At 48.0% G+C, this 16,543-nt stretch overlaps 1 protein-coding gene across 1 annotated transcript; it reads left to right on the top strand.

Annotated features, from left to right (window-relative positions):
• Positions 1-720: 720 nt before the first annotated feature.
• LOC104642290 (vitamin D3 hydroxylase-associated protein) lies at positions 721-12,924 on the top strand. Its single transcript, XM_075759498.1, has 15 exons — positions 721-1,297; positions 2,304-2,417; positions 2,765-2,908; positions 3,238-3,371; positions 3,702-3,908; positions 4,459-4,499; positions 5,126-5,250; positions 6,020-6,145; positions 6,889-6,986; positions 7,644-7,743; positions 8,326-8,369; positions 9,028-9,067; positions 11,194-11,302; positions 12,186-12,331; positions 12,632-12,924. Exons 1-15 carry the CDS (start codon positions 1,088-1,090, stop codon positions 12,758-12,760), a joined length of 1,767 nt encoding a protein of 588 aa, XP_075615613.1. The 5' UTR covers positions 721-1,087; the 3' UTR covers positions 12,761-12,924.
• Positions 12,925-16,543: the final 3,619 nt, after the last annotated feature.

Raw genomic sequence — 16,543 nt, forward strand, 5'->3', positions numbered from 1 at the left:
GAGCAATGATTACCCTGGATAAAACCTCCTTACAAGCTCTGCTACCATACTGCCTGGAGCAGAGCCAGCATTTCTCCAGATACAGCAATGTCGCCTTGCATCTTGGCAGTGAACTTGCAGAGACATCCCCTGTTCCTTTCCTGTGGGCTTGCAGACGGACCCTTGAGGTTTGAGAGAAGCTTAATTTTTTCAGCCCCTCCTTTCTGCACTAAGCCACGGGACAGTCCTGTGGGTGGGGAGCAAGGGGCAGCTCCTGGGACGGGTAAGGCTATGTGGTCTGGCTCCTTTGTGTTGTGCTGGCTGGAAGATGGCTTAGAAACTGGAGAGCAGATAGGATGCTGGGCCCATCAGACGGGATTTCCCAAAAGTGCTGTCCCCAGGATCTGGGTTGCCAAAAGACTTTGAAAGGGGCTTGACTTGAAAATGACACAGAGCAGTCATACTCCTTGAAGGCACCTTCAGATAGCTCCTTCCACACTGCCTTTCCAGAGTCACTGTGTCCTCTTGGACCTTCCTACTCTTGGTTCTCCTGAGCTCCCTCTTCCCCAATAGGTGCCATTTCACCCCCAGCACCAGGTTCCCCAGCACAAGCAGAGCTATGTTGTCCCAGGTTCAGAAGGCTGCGCATGCTGCTGCCTGAGGGACAGAAATGATGGCAGAGCACCTCTAGTTAATAGGCTTAAGTGCTAATTAATTATTAGATGTGGGTATAGCAGGGACACTCCAGACCTCGGTTTTGCAGACATTCAGCTTTGTTAATCAGCTCTGTCCCCTGTGTGTAGTCAGGCGCGGCAGCAGACAGTGTCTTGGGGAGACACAGCCTTGGGGGACATCCCCCCCAAACCCAGCCTGAGCTGGGCACGCTGCTTTGCAGCCTGACCCTCAGTGCTTCTTGGGCAGGCAGACCCTTTCAAAGTCCATGGTCTAAAAAGTCCATTCCTGGACTTTGTTAATGCAACTCTGCTTCAGAGCTGATCTTGCACAGCAGGCAGTTGCATAGTCTGCGTTCATCAGCCCTCCTTAGGAGAAGCTGGGAGACCCAGGTTTCCGTAGCTGGACCAGAACGGGAAGGACTGGGAGAGAAATCATGACCCCAAAGCAACTGTGGCAGGTCCTAGATCCATTGTGGGGAGACCCTCGCACCCTCTCGGCTCTGCTCTGCGGTTCAGCTGCAGCCATTGTGCTACTGAAATGGCTGGGTCATAGGCAGATCCAGCAGAAGATGGAGGAGGCAAGGAGGACACGGGATCTGGCCCTGGAACGAATGGAGAAGGCAGCTCACAGGTTTAAACAAGAGGTAAGTTGGGGGAAAGTGTGTTTGGGAGGAAGGTATTGTATACTGGGTAACCAAAGAAATGGGGGAGTGCCGATTAATCCCTCTTTGAATGGTGGTTAGGGTATGTGCACCTTTTGGATCATCACCAATTTTTTTGAGGGTCACCACCCTTCCTTATTGCAAAAAACCCTCCTATAAAAATAGCATAAAGGAAGTATTTCTTCATACAAACCTGTTGGGGGAATTCTGAGGATAAAAGATGGATCAGAGTTTGGGACCCTCTGAATCAGATCGCTGCCCCGGACCTCTCTACGCCCTTTTCTCCTCATGCGTCCCTACTGCCAAGCCTTTCTTCTCCCATCGTCCTCACCTCTGCCCCTCCACAGGGACCTGTCTGCCCCATCGTCCTCTGAGTACAGGGGGGGCTTCACATGTCTCCAACATCTGCACATCAGTGACCAAAAGCCATTTCCTCCTGCCCATGCCCAGGTAAAGAAGCACCTGGATTTTTAGGAGGTCGGGTCCTTGGATTCAGGATTTGTCATAAATCCATAATAAATACCTACTGCTATTCTCTTCGGGGGGGGGGGGGGGGGGGGAGGTTGCAAACAGCCCACGCACTTTTTTTTCCCCCATGTTAATGATAAATTTTGTAAAACTTTAGCTGGTTGAATTGCTGAATTCAACACATTGTCTAGTAGAGAGAGGTGAAGGCCTGCAGGAGAGTAAACAGGGAGAGGTCAAACCTCTCTTACAGGTTCATGCAAGTCTCTAATCAAGAAGCAGTGTTCTGTGTGTTTTGGTTCTGTTTTTATGAACCAAGACTCAGCAAATTCCCCGTCAGCAAATTCCCCACTCCAGCACACGCAGTGCTATGTGGGAGGTCTGCACTTCTACAGGGAATGTCTCCTAAAATTCTCCATTCAAGGCCATTGCTGGGCAGATGTTAGAAATGGTATTCGCAGCCTCAGCATCAGCCTTTTTGGTCATTTTTGTCCCTCTGCACCCAATTTCCTACCCTCTGCAGAATCCAGGCACCCAGACTGAGCAAGTTCTCTCGCTGACGATGGTGGAGCTGGCAGAGAAGCTGAAAGAGGGGTCACTGTCCCCAGAAAGTGTCCTCTACTCCTACATGGGCAAAGTGAGTGATACTCCCAGCATGGGAGAAATGCTGCAGGGCTCTTCTGCAGCGGGGGCTTTCAAACGGAAAAAACAGCTCATTTGCTGAGATAACCAGCAGTGCTGGGGATCACAATTTGTCAATACTGTGATGTCTGAAGGGTGGTTTATGGGCAAATAAGTAGGCGAGAGATCCAAGGCAGAAAAATTATTCCAGCAAGAAACATCTAAAGTTTATAGGTAAGGTCTGAATGATGAATGCTAGCAGTTTGAGGAGATTGAATTTTCAGCCTGAAAACTCAATTTAAATACTGTTTCCTTCCTTCCATCCATTCATCTGTCTTTACTGTTCTTCTCTGTTCTGGAGAGGCTTTGGAGGTGACCCGGGAGGTGAACTGCGTGGTAGACTTCATTCATGGCTGTGAAGATCAGCTCCAGAAACTGAAGAAGCAGAAGGAGAAGGGGCTGCTCTATGGCATTCCCATCAGCATCAAGGACCACATTAACTGCAAGGTACATCCCTAATTCCCTTGCCTCTTGGCCTGGGGCTGGGAACAGCCCAGGATGTCCCATCATCATCAAGACTGGCTAAGAGTTCCCTCTTACCAAATATTGTGGGACCAGCAAACCTGCCTTTCCTCTGATTATTTTTTTTTTTCCTGCAGAAATTTCTAAGTTGCTCTGATCTGGTTTTCCCTGGGGTAGTCAGGTCCTGGTCTGCCTGTGAGAAAAGTTAGGTGGGAACTTTGTCACAGGACCCATCAGGACTTATGTTTGTTATTGTCACAGCTCCAAGCAGCATATTCCCTGGTACCTAAAGAGCTTTACTTCCCATCCCCAAGGGCCACGTCTCCTCTGCAGGAATGGTGAAGTTTCTGGGCCAAGTGAAGGAAGAAGACAGTGTCATCGTCCAGGTTCTGAAGAGCCAGGGAGCAATCCCCTTCGTGAAAACCAACATCCCACAGACAATGATAAAGTAATCATGTGTTTGCCTTCATGAAAACTCTATGAGATGTGACTCTTGCTATCTGAGAGAGGGTGGGCCCGCATGCACAAGCGCCCACCCTTGTCCAAGCCAATCATGCATGTTGAGTTAATTGCCTCCTCAGTTCAATCTGAAATTATTTCTCTTATATTTGATGCCTCTTTCTTCTTAAATCCAGCTGTCCCACCAAATCTACTTCATACTGATTCTTCCTGCTGGCATTAATTCCGCACTCATCCCTGCATGGATGCTCTGTGCCCTGTATTTATGGTTTGCAGATACAGAAGAACCTCACTCACCTGCCGATCTTACTCTCCCCAGCTACGACTGCAGCAACCTCATCTTTGGCCAGACACTGAACCCTCTCAACCACCAGAAGAGCCCCGGGGGCTCCTCGGGAGGGGAGGGAGCCCTGATTGCAGGGGGAGGCTCCGTCCTGGGTATCGGCTCAGATATAGCTGGCAGCATCCGCCTGCCATCCAGCTTCTGCGGGCTGTGCGGGCTCAAACCCACAGGCAACAGGATCAGGTACCTCCCAACATCTATTCTCTTCTTCCACTCACCATAAAGGCTGCAAAGTGTCCCTCACGGTGCATCAAACTTCACAGTAGTGTCCGTGGTTTCCGACAGGTTTCAGTTAGCACCCTAACCTGCCGGTTTCCTTGTGTCAGCTGGGGCTAAGGACTCTATTAATGACCTGTGGTGATCTCCATCTGTTAACACTGCAAAGACTTATTCTACTTTTAATAGCCCTGGCCAGGATTCTGAAAGCAAACACTACAGAGTCATCTCCTTTCCAGATGTTTTCCAGTCCTTGTTTTGCTTGTAAGAGTTTTCTGTTTATCAGAGGTGGTTTGTTCACAGACGAGGAATTAGATGCACCAGGGAAAAGAGATGATAAAAACTGCCTCTAGCCCCTAGCAGCTTACAGCCCATGGAAGCCGTCTTAGCCTAGAAAATTCCAAGTCTTTGCAGGACCTTTTTCCCTCCTAGATGTTGACTGGGGGCAAATGGAAAGTCTGCAACTTACTTTACAGCAAGAGCTGCTACTAATCTGCTTCTCCCATTATGTTCCTAGCAAACTGGGTGTGGTTTCTCCTATCATAGGAATGAAATCAGGTAAGTCCAGCCAGATAATATATTACTACTGTCAAACCTTTGCTTGTTACATCTCCTCCTCCTGCTGAAATGCCAGCAAATGTGCTTGCTCAGTTATGTGTCTCATGACCAGTCAAAACCACTGGTCTATTAGACCAGGACCTGCCTTGTGCTATTACCTTTTTGCACTATTTATTCTGTTCTGGGTGGTGGTAGGTGTTAGCTGAATCTGAGCAGAATTGAAGCAACACCCATTTGGGCAATGCAATGCGTGGCAGTGAGAAATGTGAGATGTGCATACCAAAGGCCTGGGAAATTTCACTGAAGGTGCTTCCAGGAGACTGTGCTGGCTTCAGCTGCTGCCAGGCAGTATTGGTGTTGGCAGGAGGGCTGCAGTCAAGATGCCCACGAGCAGGCATCATGCCTGCAGAAGCCTCCACCAGAAGGTCAGCCTCAGTGCATTGCCTCTGCTCTGAGACTTACAGATTGTTCCTGCTGGTCCTCCTTGCTCACTTCTTGCACATTACACTCGTTCCCCACTCCTCTTCTCTGGCCTCACTGAAAATCTTCCATGCTGGGACCCTACCAGTAACTATGAGACAGCACCAGCCCATCTACCTGCAACGACAGGACCTTTGTGCTTGCAGTGACAGGGACGCTGGGGCCGATGGCGAGAGATGTGGACAGCCTGGCCCTCTGCATGAAGGCGCTGCTCTGTGAGGAGATGTTCCGGCTGGACCCCACCGTGCCCCCCATCCCCTTTGATGAGGAGGTAAGGCTCAGAGGCAGTCCCATGCCTCCATTTGCCCAGCAACAAAGTGAGATCTTGGGAGATTCCTATCTGGTTTCATGTCTCAAGATAGTGAAGGACGCAGGGAAGTAAGTGTCCTTCTGAGCAGAGGGCAGCCAGCATGAGCAGCCACAAGAAGCAGCCACACAGCAGGGTTGGCTTGCCCTGACAAGACCTGCTGGATGCTGACCCCTTCCCAGCAATGTCCAGAACAAGCTTGTTGGCTCCATCCTGGCCCAATCCCTAAAGGGGGATTTCTCCTGATCAGAGGAATTCACCCCTCACACCTTTAATTAGAGAGCCTGATTTAACAGTCACTGACTTAAGAAATCATTGCTCTTTGCCATTAGCTCTCTGCTTCTGCCATCTTGTTGTGTCTTTCTGGCCCAGGCCCTAGGATCTTTCAGTTGTCCCTGACACCCAGACAATACGGACCAGTTGCTTGCCCTAGAGGAACAGCCCCTGAACTCTGTCCATAGCCAGGCATCGCAGGCACGTGGACTGTACAGGTGCTATCACACCTGCTCTCTCAAAGTTGGGCCATGTTCACATGGCAGGAGGTAGGGTCAGAAAGATCATGCCAAGGACCACTGCTGCAGACCTATGTTCTGAATGACACTGCTTTCCACCAGTCCTATTGCTCCCATCATTCCTCCAACCCAGGAGACCTCAGTTGCTGCCTCCCTGAGCCCTGGGAGTGGTCCAATCTTGTACGTCTCATATGTGCAAGTGATGGCTCCTCTTCTCATAGGTTTACAGCAGTTCAAAGCCACTTCGGATTGGGTACTATGAAGGAGATGGCTACTTCCAGCCCTCGCCCAGCATGAAACGGGCCGTCCAGCAGACTAGAAAGCTCCTCCAGGATGCGGGGCATACGGTGGGTTTTCATGCCTGTGATTGCCTAGAGCTGTTATCCTGCTCCTTACAGAGTTTGGACAAGTCACTTGCCATCTCTGCTTTTGCTGCCTCTAAAACAGACACCGTCCCTCCCTGCTGCAAGGATCCTGAAGAGGAAGGCACATGCAACAGTTTATTTCCCAAACTGAAGCGATCTTGCTTATGTTCCTGGCGTAGCAGACAGGAGAATCACCTTTAGATATCTCCAAGTCACCTTTTATAAAGCACTGGTTTTTCCATCATGTTTGGTGTCCCCATGAATATCAAACTCACAACAGTATCCGCAATCCCTCAGCTGTTAAGTGCAGTTTGCAGATTTCTTTGTGGGTAAGTGGGAAGGGGGTTGGAGCAGTTGACCCCTCAGGGATGCCTTCTACCTTAAATTATTCTGTGCTTCCACTAATGGGAATTTCTATATGGGAGTTGTTCCAGTGATGTAAATTAATTAAAAATACTTGGTGTTTTGAAGCCTCTAAAAAATGTGTGCAGTGTAGAGCCTGTGTCAGGTCACAATATGTGTTAATACATTGGAGACAGGAAAGGACAGTGGGCTGCTAACCCAGGTCCCTTTGAATATGAGGTCTTGCTGTTCTACAGCAGCAAGGAGGGCCCAAGCTTCCCACCACTTCCCAGTCACCTCACTAGTGAGGCAGGGAGGTTCACATAGGGCTCTATGAATCATTCATCTTTGTCACCTCTTGAACATGGATGGTTTTCTTGCAGCTTGTTCCCTTTGCACCACCCAAGATTGACTACGTGGTAGACGAGCTGTTCACCAGAGGGATTTTCTCAGATGGTGCTGCTCACCTGGTGGACTGCTTGTGAGTAAAACACGCTTTTCAGTGTGGGTCATGAGACTTGGCGCTCTATAGCCGGTGGTTGCATCAAGAGTGTTTATATTCTTCTGGGTGCAAACTCAGTAATGGGCAGCAGAGGAGCAATTTCTGGAAGGATGATTTTAGCACAAGCAGCAGCTAGTTCACAAGAGCAGTTCACACACAGATAAGACAGTAGGGTAATAAGATACCATGTGCCAGCAGTGCTGTGGCAATTACTTTTGTGTGTGATTAGTTCTTGGCAATGGGAAACATCACACATTATAGAACTTCCTAAGGAGGAGTGGTGGGTTAGCCCTGACTAGGAGTCAAACACCCACCGAGACACTTGCTCCCTTCAAGGTGAAACACGCCCAGGGCTGTACGTGGCCCCACCACTGAAAAGCACTCCAGAGCCTTTACGGCACTGCCAACATAGGCAGTAAAGTACTTATTTCTTTATAACTTTTGCAGTGAACACTTACACTTGAGCATCTAAACCCCACAAGCATCTCTCATTTCAGTGTTTCAGATTGAAACAGGCAGATTTTGTCTTCTAGCAACTCCCCGCTAAGACAAACCCTGCTCTGGAAGCACCACTGCTGTTGCTGTAGCTCTGGCACAGGTGGCTTGTCCTGACTTCTTCACTCTCTGCCCTTCCAGCAAAGGAGACATCGTGGATCCCAACCTCAAATCCCAGTTCAATACTTACAGGCTTCCTACTCTGGTGAAAAGGATCTTGGCTATCGTTTTGAAACCCATAGTAAGTGTGTGGACATGTCTCATCTGTGTTATAGGAAATCTGCAAGGTGGGGAAGTTTCCGCGTGCAGGGAGGTAGGCTGCTCCCCTCTGGGAGTGCTTTCCTGCTTCATGTTAAGTGCCTGATGGGCTCCATAGTGAAATACACTTAAATACACTTAGTCCCTAAACCCAGGCTGAACTTATCAAGTGGGTCTGATAAGCGGATCTGATCGAGTGGATCTTTTTGTGGGAGCTTTGCATGGGGAGGTCGAAATATGATCTGTTCTCAGGAACCCACAAGCCATACAGCTCATCCAGCAATGGGTCCCAAGAGAATGGATATCACTAGCAAGGATCTAAACAGCATCCCCACATCCAGAAGATGCTCTCCAGGGCTAGCAGTGTGATCTAGAGGGCATGGGTGGTTGTGATTAAATTATAAAGTAATGTGGGAGTAAAACCACTTTGTTGGATACCACACCTACTCTTCAGAGCAACTTCTGCTCGGGCAAGAAGTGTGCCCAAAATGCAATCACATGGTAGCTAGCTATTTCAGCTGCATTGTTGTTGACTCATCCCAGGTTTTTCTTTTCCCTCCAAAAGTACCCACGAATCGCTCGGGATCTCAGCGCTCTCTGTGGAGTTGGGTAAGACGCACTGAAGTAGCTCTTGAGAAAGGGGATGCACATGGATGCGTCCACCGATCCATGCAGGTAGATGCCAGCTCGCTGTGCAAAGCCCTGCCACAGGGCTGTGCAGCACAGGCTGAGCCAGATCAATATGTGCTGCCTCAGCACCACCTGGGCTTAGCACAGTGTTATCCGGGGCTGTGCATCCAGAGATTATTTTAAGAGCTCAAGGATCCTTATCATGGCAGGACTAGGATGTCTCCAGGAAGATCAGCACAGACAGATACGGGCTACTTTCCCCATCAGGTGGATTCTGGTATCCAGAGCATCATATGCCAGGTTAACGCAGAGGTCTCTGCACACGCGTGCAGCGTGATGTGAAGTACTTGCCCCTCCAAAAGACAGAGATACACCAAACCCGGAGCAAGTGAATTTAGAAGACTGCCATGATCTTTGTCTTGGTGCCACAGCACCTGGACACGGTGGCATGCTTTTAACATCAGATCTTTTGATGTACCTGTAAGCACATATGAACCCAGTGGAATCAGCTGGGTGATCCTATAGCTTGTTCCCAAAAGGATCATGTGGTTTCCATAACAATGGGCTGTCTGTGCATTTTGCTAATTGTTTTCTGTTGCCACAGTCCCAAAGCTGATTAATTCTGCCACCTTTCCAGGTCTGCCAAACACCTCTGGGATCAGCATGGAGCAGTGGCGGTAATGTGATTTTATTTTTATCTCCCTCTTACTAAATATAGTGAGAGATTCCCAAAGTTTCTTAGCAATTGCTTTGAGCTCTGTGATGGATTTGGGGTTGGAAATGGATCATGTGGAAATAAAGCAGCTGGGTTTTTCTTTGAAAGTCAAGCTTTGCAAGGAGCAATAAGAGCTCAGAGCAATAGATGTTCATTTGGAGGACTCTGCTTACTAGAGGATGAGGAGGAAAGATTATCCTTTGCCCTGCATTTTCTAAGCAGAAATAGCATAAGAACAGCCGCAACAGATGAGGCTTCAATTTTTCTTCTTTCCATTTCTTGGTGCAAATCCTTCATTTCAGACATTAGGTGTTATTGTCACTAGCTAAGACCATGCTTGAACTATCAAGCAGAAACCACCTCAAAAATTGTAGTTGTGAACTGTTTGGTTTAGGTGGATTTTGTAGGAGTTCATCTGGGATCAGGAACATAGGACAGCGTGCATTCTCCTGGGCAACTGAGTCCAGTGCTGCCCACAAACCGATCAGGTTCCTCTTTAAAACCAGTTCAGTTTTATGTTTGCATTTGTTTTTATTGGCCAGCTCCTCTCCTTCCTGCTCTCATGGTTGGAAACTTTCACATTTCCCGTCTGTTTATTCACTTCCAGTTTATCCTCATTTTATTCCTGTCCTTGAGCTTAAGTAGCGCCTCTCCTCTCTGGTATGTTCCACTGCCGCCCTTGTCCTTCATCTATTTATAGAGAGCAATCGTATCCCCTTCCAGCTGGTGTTTTGCAAGGCTGAAGAAGCCAAGCTGTTTTGGTGTCCTCCCACAAGGCAGGATCCGTGTTCCCTGGGACACCCTCACAACCCTCCCCGAGAAGAAACGTGTCCCCAGCCTGCACCACGCAGCCTCCATCAGTGCCAGTCACTCGATGGACTTGCACACTCACTTGCAGCAGGTCTAGGGCAGAGAAAAACTCCTACAAACCTGCCTGGTCACTGGGCCGATGAGAGGGTTTGGAAGGAAAAGGGTTGTGGGTTTGTTTTTTTTTTTTTTAGGTGAAAACAGATTCTTCCTCCCCCCTCAAAAAAAAAAAAAACCAACCAAAAAGAAAACTCAAAACTGTTTGTCAGCCTCAGAGATATTTTGGATTGGTTTTGTTCAGTGAAACCATATTCACATTTTTTTCATCTACATCAAACAAAAGCTGATTCAAAACTTTTGGCTAGCGACCAGCTTTTCTCTCAGAAAAAAAAATCAGGTTAGTTACATGGACTTTATTTCCTGGAAACCCATCTCATTTGTTGAACTTCTAGCAGGAAGGATGTCAGACTGCAGATGAAAATTGAGGTCAGACTAATAAACAAACTTCTGTGACACATGTGGAAGACCCTTAAAGAAAACTTGGGTAAGAAAGTTGTGCAGAAGAGGGGCTGGACCATGGGATAAATGTGTCCCTATAGCCAGAAGATGGTTGCAGAAGCAGCCATACTGTGGTCCATCCCTGTCTATTTACTAAGACAAAGTGGAACAGCTCTTTGAGGATGGATTAATTCATTGCCTGACGTTCAGCAAAGCTGCAGAAAACCAAAATACAAATCTAGATCTCTCTTGGAAGCACAGTATGAGTCTGAAGCTGTGCCTCCTGCATTTTGGGGGGAAGACCTCAGGCTTGCCTAGCTGTCTCTTGCTGCTTCTTTTTCTTACCTGTATCCTGATGCAGAATGAAGAAGGTTTTGTGAAAATATTTTTAATTCATGTCTTCTAGATTCTTCTACCAAAATAACCAAAGCTTTCAGGAAATTTGACTTTTTAGTCAGCTAGACATAATTCTTCAAACTATTGTTGATCTCCAATAAAATTCAAAGACAAAACTGTTCACAGGAGGGATTGGGTTAATACTCACAGAAATCAACTCTGAAATGCTCTCCTAGTATTAGTGTCTAGGTCTGGGCAGCACATGGTATTCTGGGAGGAAACCTAAAGGTGGAAGAATCCGTTGGCTCTTTCAAAGCACAGCTCAATTTTTATTTGATTTTTCAGTTGTATCCAAGAAGGTTTTTTTCCTCCTTTTCCTGTGCTGTAGGCATTGATCTGCCACCGCTGTCAGACATTGTTTGTCATCTCCTCTGTCTTTCCCTCTAGGTTTACTGCACTGAATTCATTGCTAAATGGAGGAAGCTAAGGCTGGATGTGATTCTTTGTCCCATGCTGGGGCCAGCCTTTAACCACGGCTATGCTGGAAAACTATTTGGTAATCTCCATTGAGATGTCTCTGGATGCATCCATGGTGGTGTTTGTGGGCAGAGCTGGAGCAAGATATTTTGGTCTCTTGGACATTCCCCAAACCATGTGTGGTGCCTGGTCTTTCCTCTGGGGAAGAAAGCAAAGGAGAGGTCTCCTCTGGGTGGGTCTTCTCATGCCTTCACCTCATCTGAGCTGCAGGTGTTTGGATTATTATGGGGCAGCAATTAGTGGTACATCTGTCCCCGTCACTCCTGGGTGAGTTTTCCCTGTATTGTCTGTCCTGTAGAAAGCCAAAGAGCTACTCTTTCACCAGAGAGTAGCTGTGAGAATAGTTGTCAGAGGGGTGGTAGACCTCAGCATAAGGCCGTGCTCTTCTGAATGTGGCCATCTTACATTTCCCAAGACTTTGCAAATAGCAGAAAGGCTCTGTTGCCTGTGACTTGCAGAAAGAAGCAATTTTTTATAGCTTCCAGCAAACAGTCAGGGTCCTCCATCTCTCTAGCAACAGTTCTTTGGGATCCAAAATCCCCAAGATGGTGTTACAGAGCTTGACATCTGGATTATCTTGAACAGATAGCTGGGATTTTTCCCTGGGGTATGGGAGACACAGGTACAGACTCTGTGATCAGATGCTCATATGTGTCTCTCCTGGAGCAGATAACCTCCACCTGACTGACAGATGAAGGCATGGGGCTTTTTGGTCTCAGCAGCCATGCAGCCCACAAACCATCCTACCAAAAGTCCCTTTGAAGGCAGTAGGGTTTCACAGTCTTTTCAGGTCCAGCAACTCCAGACCACAATTCCTGCAACCCAAATTATCATCCAAAAGTTATTGCTGGCCCAGCACACTAAATTGTGCCATTTTTCATGCTTAGTGTGATCTTTTCCAGCTGCGACCTCCTATACCAATTTATACAATGTCTTAAACTTCCCTGCTGGGGTGGTGCCGGTCAGCACGGTCACAAGAGCTGACGAAGAAGAACTGAAGCACTACCGAGGGCACTATGGGGACCCTTGGGATAAGAGGCTGAAAGAGGTCAGTGGGGAAGGAGCTTAAGTCTTAGCAGAAAGCTATGACTGGCACAGTGACACCACTGGCATGTTGTCCTAAAGCTTCTCTACATCTCCTGATGAGAGTGGGAGCTTGTTTACTAATGCAGTTGCATATACCGTGTTTCTACCCTGAATGTGGTGCAGCTAGGCTGGTGTATGCCAGCCTGATGTCTATTCACTTGCATGTCTTCCTTTTGCCCCTCTTCCCATAAGGTCAAAAGACAGCATTCCCTCGTGTGTCTCCCCCGGTGCTCTGACTTAACACCGTGTTTAATTTTTGCAGGCTGTGGAAGGAGCCGTGGGGCTACCAGTGGCCGTCCAATGCGTGGCTCTGCCATGGCAGGAGGAGCTTTGCCTTCGGTTCATGAAGGAGGTGGAGACACTTACCCATGGCACAAAGAGAAATGTGTGATTTCTTGGAACCTGCCTTCACTATGATGACTTTTCATTCCCTGCCCTTCTCTCCAGCCACCTTCTACCTGATGCACAAAGCAAAGTAGATAGCAACCTGCAGACTCTGAACCGCTGTTTTCAATAAACTGGCAATAAATGCTGTTTAAATATAGTCAGCAAAAATCTCATCTCTGCCAAAATTGTCCTTCTTTGTTAGAGTTAAATTGAGTCAAAAAAACAAAAGAAAGGAATGAGAGTTAATGCTGGACCAGAGTCCAATAACTGTAGTGTAATGATATCTGTTGCATGACATGACACCAAAGAGCTGTTTGCCCCAATATTTTACTTCCAACAGTGGGCAGGAGCAGATGTTTGTGGGAGAGTATAACCTAGTAAGTGCAGGATTCCCTCTCTGGCTGTGCCATTGGTTGGCTAAGAGGCTTTTTGGCAAAGACTTGCAGTCAGCCCATCATTTTTAATAGCTGCTAAGAAAGCTCTCCTTCATGAACTTGTTGGCCCCCTTCCTGAACTCATTTACTCTCTTGGTCTTCACACCAAACAGTGGCAGTGGGTTCTGCAGATTAATTGTGCAGTAAGTAGTGGAAAGCTTAATTTTCTTTCTCTAAGCATAAGCTGTGAGGAAATGGTAAATGGTCTGCCTTTTTGCCTTCACTCTGGTTCCTCATTGTTTCTTCCAGTTAAGCAATGGGAAAAGAAGGTTGCTTGAGGGTTGGGTTTGTTTGGTTTTCTTTCATTGCCTATAAGCACTCGAGGAAAACGTGAGTTTAAGCATTTCTGTGGCTATGCTTAGACTACTTGCACTGTTTGGTGCTTTCAGTGTCACTGTGACAATTGTGTGCTGTTTCTCAACCTGTCCTTTGCTCTCAAGGTGGAGGAAGAGGTGGGGGTGATGGAGGAGACCGAAATGCTTTGAATAAGCAAGTGTGCCTTGAAACAAGGTGTCAACGTTAGTGGTGATCCGTGCCTTCTCCAGGCACTGGGGCTGGAGCCAGTACTTCCCCAACAGGGAAAGAGACCCATAGGGCCAAGGAGTGACACCGCTGTTGTTATTTATCTGCCTCCCTGGGGCTGCGCAGGGATGCTGCAGTCATCCAGCAGCTTCCCGTGGTCACAGGCAGGTCTGAGTCACAGAGTGAGTCCTGACTCCTCAGCTTGACTCATCATCCTCCATTCAGCCCAGAGCAAGGAGAAGATCCATGGCACAGCCCTGCTCCCAGAAGATGCCCTGCCTCTGCAAGATTGCTGCTGGGCGGCACCAGCCACAGAGCTCCTGCCTGATGGGAATCTGCCAAATTACAGTGACTATTTCCGACCAGGAGCAAAGGATTTTTAGCTGTCTTCTCATAGGGAAGGTGGGAGGTCACCATTAAACAGGTAACCTGTCCAGGTAGTATTCCTGGTTAGGAAGAGCACTGGGAGACATTGTTTTGCAAGGAAAGAACAGTGTCCTTTGCCCCTGTACCCCTCCATGTCTTTGCAAGTCTGAATGAAGGGAAAAGGTCCTGTTTCTAAAAGGAATTTCCCCATGCATACTTGCGCTCTGCATTCCAGCTGCACTTTGTGGGTGGCTCTGGAAGGGATTTGCTGTTCCTCCCACTCTCCCCTCTCCTGCCTCCAGCCAGTCATTAGATCTCAGGATCCCCCAGCATTGGCTCCCAGGACCCAGCACCCAAATGGAGTCCTCACTACGGTCCAACAGATACTGAAGGAGAATGCATGGGTGCTTTCAGCCGTGGTCTGCAGCTCAGCCGGAGCTTTCCTGGCGCTGCGTGGATGAGGTGGAGACAGGTCCAGGAAAAGATGGAAGAGGCATCAGGGAGACAAGATACAGGTTTGGACCAGATGTAGGGGTCTGTTTAGGAATTTAAAGAGCAACTAAGATCCTTGGCTTGGCAGAGAGCAAAGCACCTTCCTGAGTAAAACTCAGGGTCCTTCTCAAGACAGGTTGTCCATTATGTCAGTTGGCATTGCTGCAAGAGCATGGGGGGAAAGTGGAGAGGGCGATGCTGAGAGCAGTCTGGTGAGCTTGGGCGCTGAAACTCAAGGAGGGAAAGACCTTTTGTAGGGCATAACTTTAGGTTTGCAGGAGAGTTCTTCCTCCAGGCTTCCCCCGGGCTGGCGAGAGGATGTCAGCTCCTTCCCACACCCACCGGCACAGTGTCGCTGTGTTTCAAACACTTCTGTGGCCCCTTCACCATAAGCTGTTGGCTCAGGCTGTGCAGCCCTCGGAGACCTGCACCGTGTGTTTACAGAGCACTTGTCCAGCCGCCGGGCACTGACCAAAGTCCAGGCTTTCTTCTGTCTCGGGGAATTAGGTAGTAATGCTGCTTGGGCCAAAAGGGCTTTATTTACGCTTGTTTCTCTCATCTCTAGCGCAATATTCTGGTTGTGGTCTTCGGTAATTTTTCCTCCTTCCTTCTGATTTTACTTAGAATTAAAATCTGTTCTCCTCACCCCATATTTCATTCTGCGGCCAGATAAGTAACTGAGCGATGTTGACAGATTGAGTCGTCAGACAATCTGGTCTTTTTATTTGCTTTTACCTTATGTTGCAGGGATTTTTTTTCTTTAGTTTGCAGGCTAGGCTTTATATAGCCACAACATCAAGAGCAAATAAAACTCTCCAGCAGAACTGATACCAGCAGAACATGAGTTGTTAGGACAGGTCAATCGGCCTCATAATATTTGAAGCAAAGGGAGCTCCCTGGTGTCACAGAAAGTGGCAGAGGGCATTAGGGACAGACACCAGTGCCCCCAGGGTCCCAGACTTTCATTTCAAACAAGTTTCAAAGGAGGAGGTAGTTGAAGTAGCTGAAAGCAAATGTTTAGAAAAAAATAGGTGAAATGAAACACAATAACATAGCAAGGCTCACCCTTGAAACACAAAAAATGGAAAATGCAAGAATTAGGGTTGGTTCATCTTTTACTCTGAAACAGCTGTTAGCCGCACAAATCCTTTTCTCTCCAAACACAGCCTCAATCTGCTCTTTTTTTTTTTTCTTCTTTTTTTTCTATTTTTTTCCCCCTGTAACTGTTGTGCTACTTTGCTCTCAAATCACCTGGCTCCTCCCCTGCCCTGCTTGCCCATGGTGAGACCAGTACTTCCTGCTGCAAGCTTTGTGCCCAGCCATGGAGCAGCTGGAACATCCCAGTGCTTCACCATCAGGGCGCTGAACTCTCTGCTGTTACTCGGTGGGGTCAGACCTCTGCGAGACACCAGGTGTGATGGAAGAAGTAGGAATGTTCCTGTATTTCTGGTGAAGAACTAACAGCTCTCTGCAGCATCTTTGCTGATGGTGTCTCTACCTTGCCGGAGAAGTTGTGAGTAGGATCTGTACAAGCCACTTGGTGATGGAAAGGCCCAAGGAAAATAGTGGAATACCCACAAAAGTAGGAAAGATGTAGGGATGGTCAGGAGAGAAAGCAGCTCCTGCTGTCAGAGGTGTGAGGGTTGGTATGGGAGGTTTCTCTCCCCATCCTATTGCAATTTATTCAGGGAGAGCCCGCGGGGTCCTGGCTGAGCAACATGAAAAAGGGTTGATAGAAGCAGACCCTCACCTCTCAACTGATGTTCTCGGTTGTTGGAAAGGTGCAGGTTAAGTAGTGGCAAGTTTCTTACCAGCTGTTCTGTTGTGTGAGCGTTGGTGGAGTTGGATTGGAATTGAGGAAAGTCTCATGCTTCCAATAGATATTCCAGGCTGAAATGAGTCAGAAACTGGAGAGTTCCCAGAAAATACTTATTCAGCCCTCTGAGCCAACTGGAACAACTTTTCCAGAGGGG

The sequence above is a fragment of the Balearica regulorum genome, chromosome 8 (assembly GCF_011004875.1).
Source record: "Balearica regulorum gibbericeps isolate bBalReg1 chromosome 8, bBalReg1.pri, whole genome shotgun sequence".
Classification (NCBI taxonomy): domain Eukaryota; kingdom Metazoa; phylum Chordata; class Aves; order Gruiformes; family Gruidae; genus Balearica; species Balearica regulorum.

Bases quoted from the DNA above. Each gene is read 5' to 3' on its own strand.
- LOC104642290 (XM_075759498.1), top strand. From the start codon at position 1,088: ATGACCCCAAAGCAACTGTGGCAGGTCCTAGATCCATTGTGGGGAGAC. The intron at 4,500-5,125 runs GTAAGTCCAGCC...TTGTGCTTGCAG, and splicing joins TATCATAGGAATGAAATCAG to TGACAGGGACGCTGGGGCCG. The intron at 7,744-8,325 runs GTAAGTGTGTGG...TCCCTCCAAAAG, and splicing joins CTATCGTTTTGAAACCCATA to TACCCACGAATCGCTCGGGA.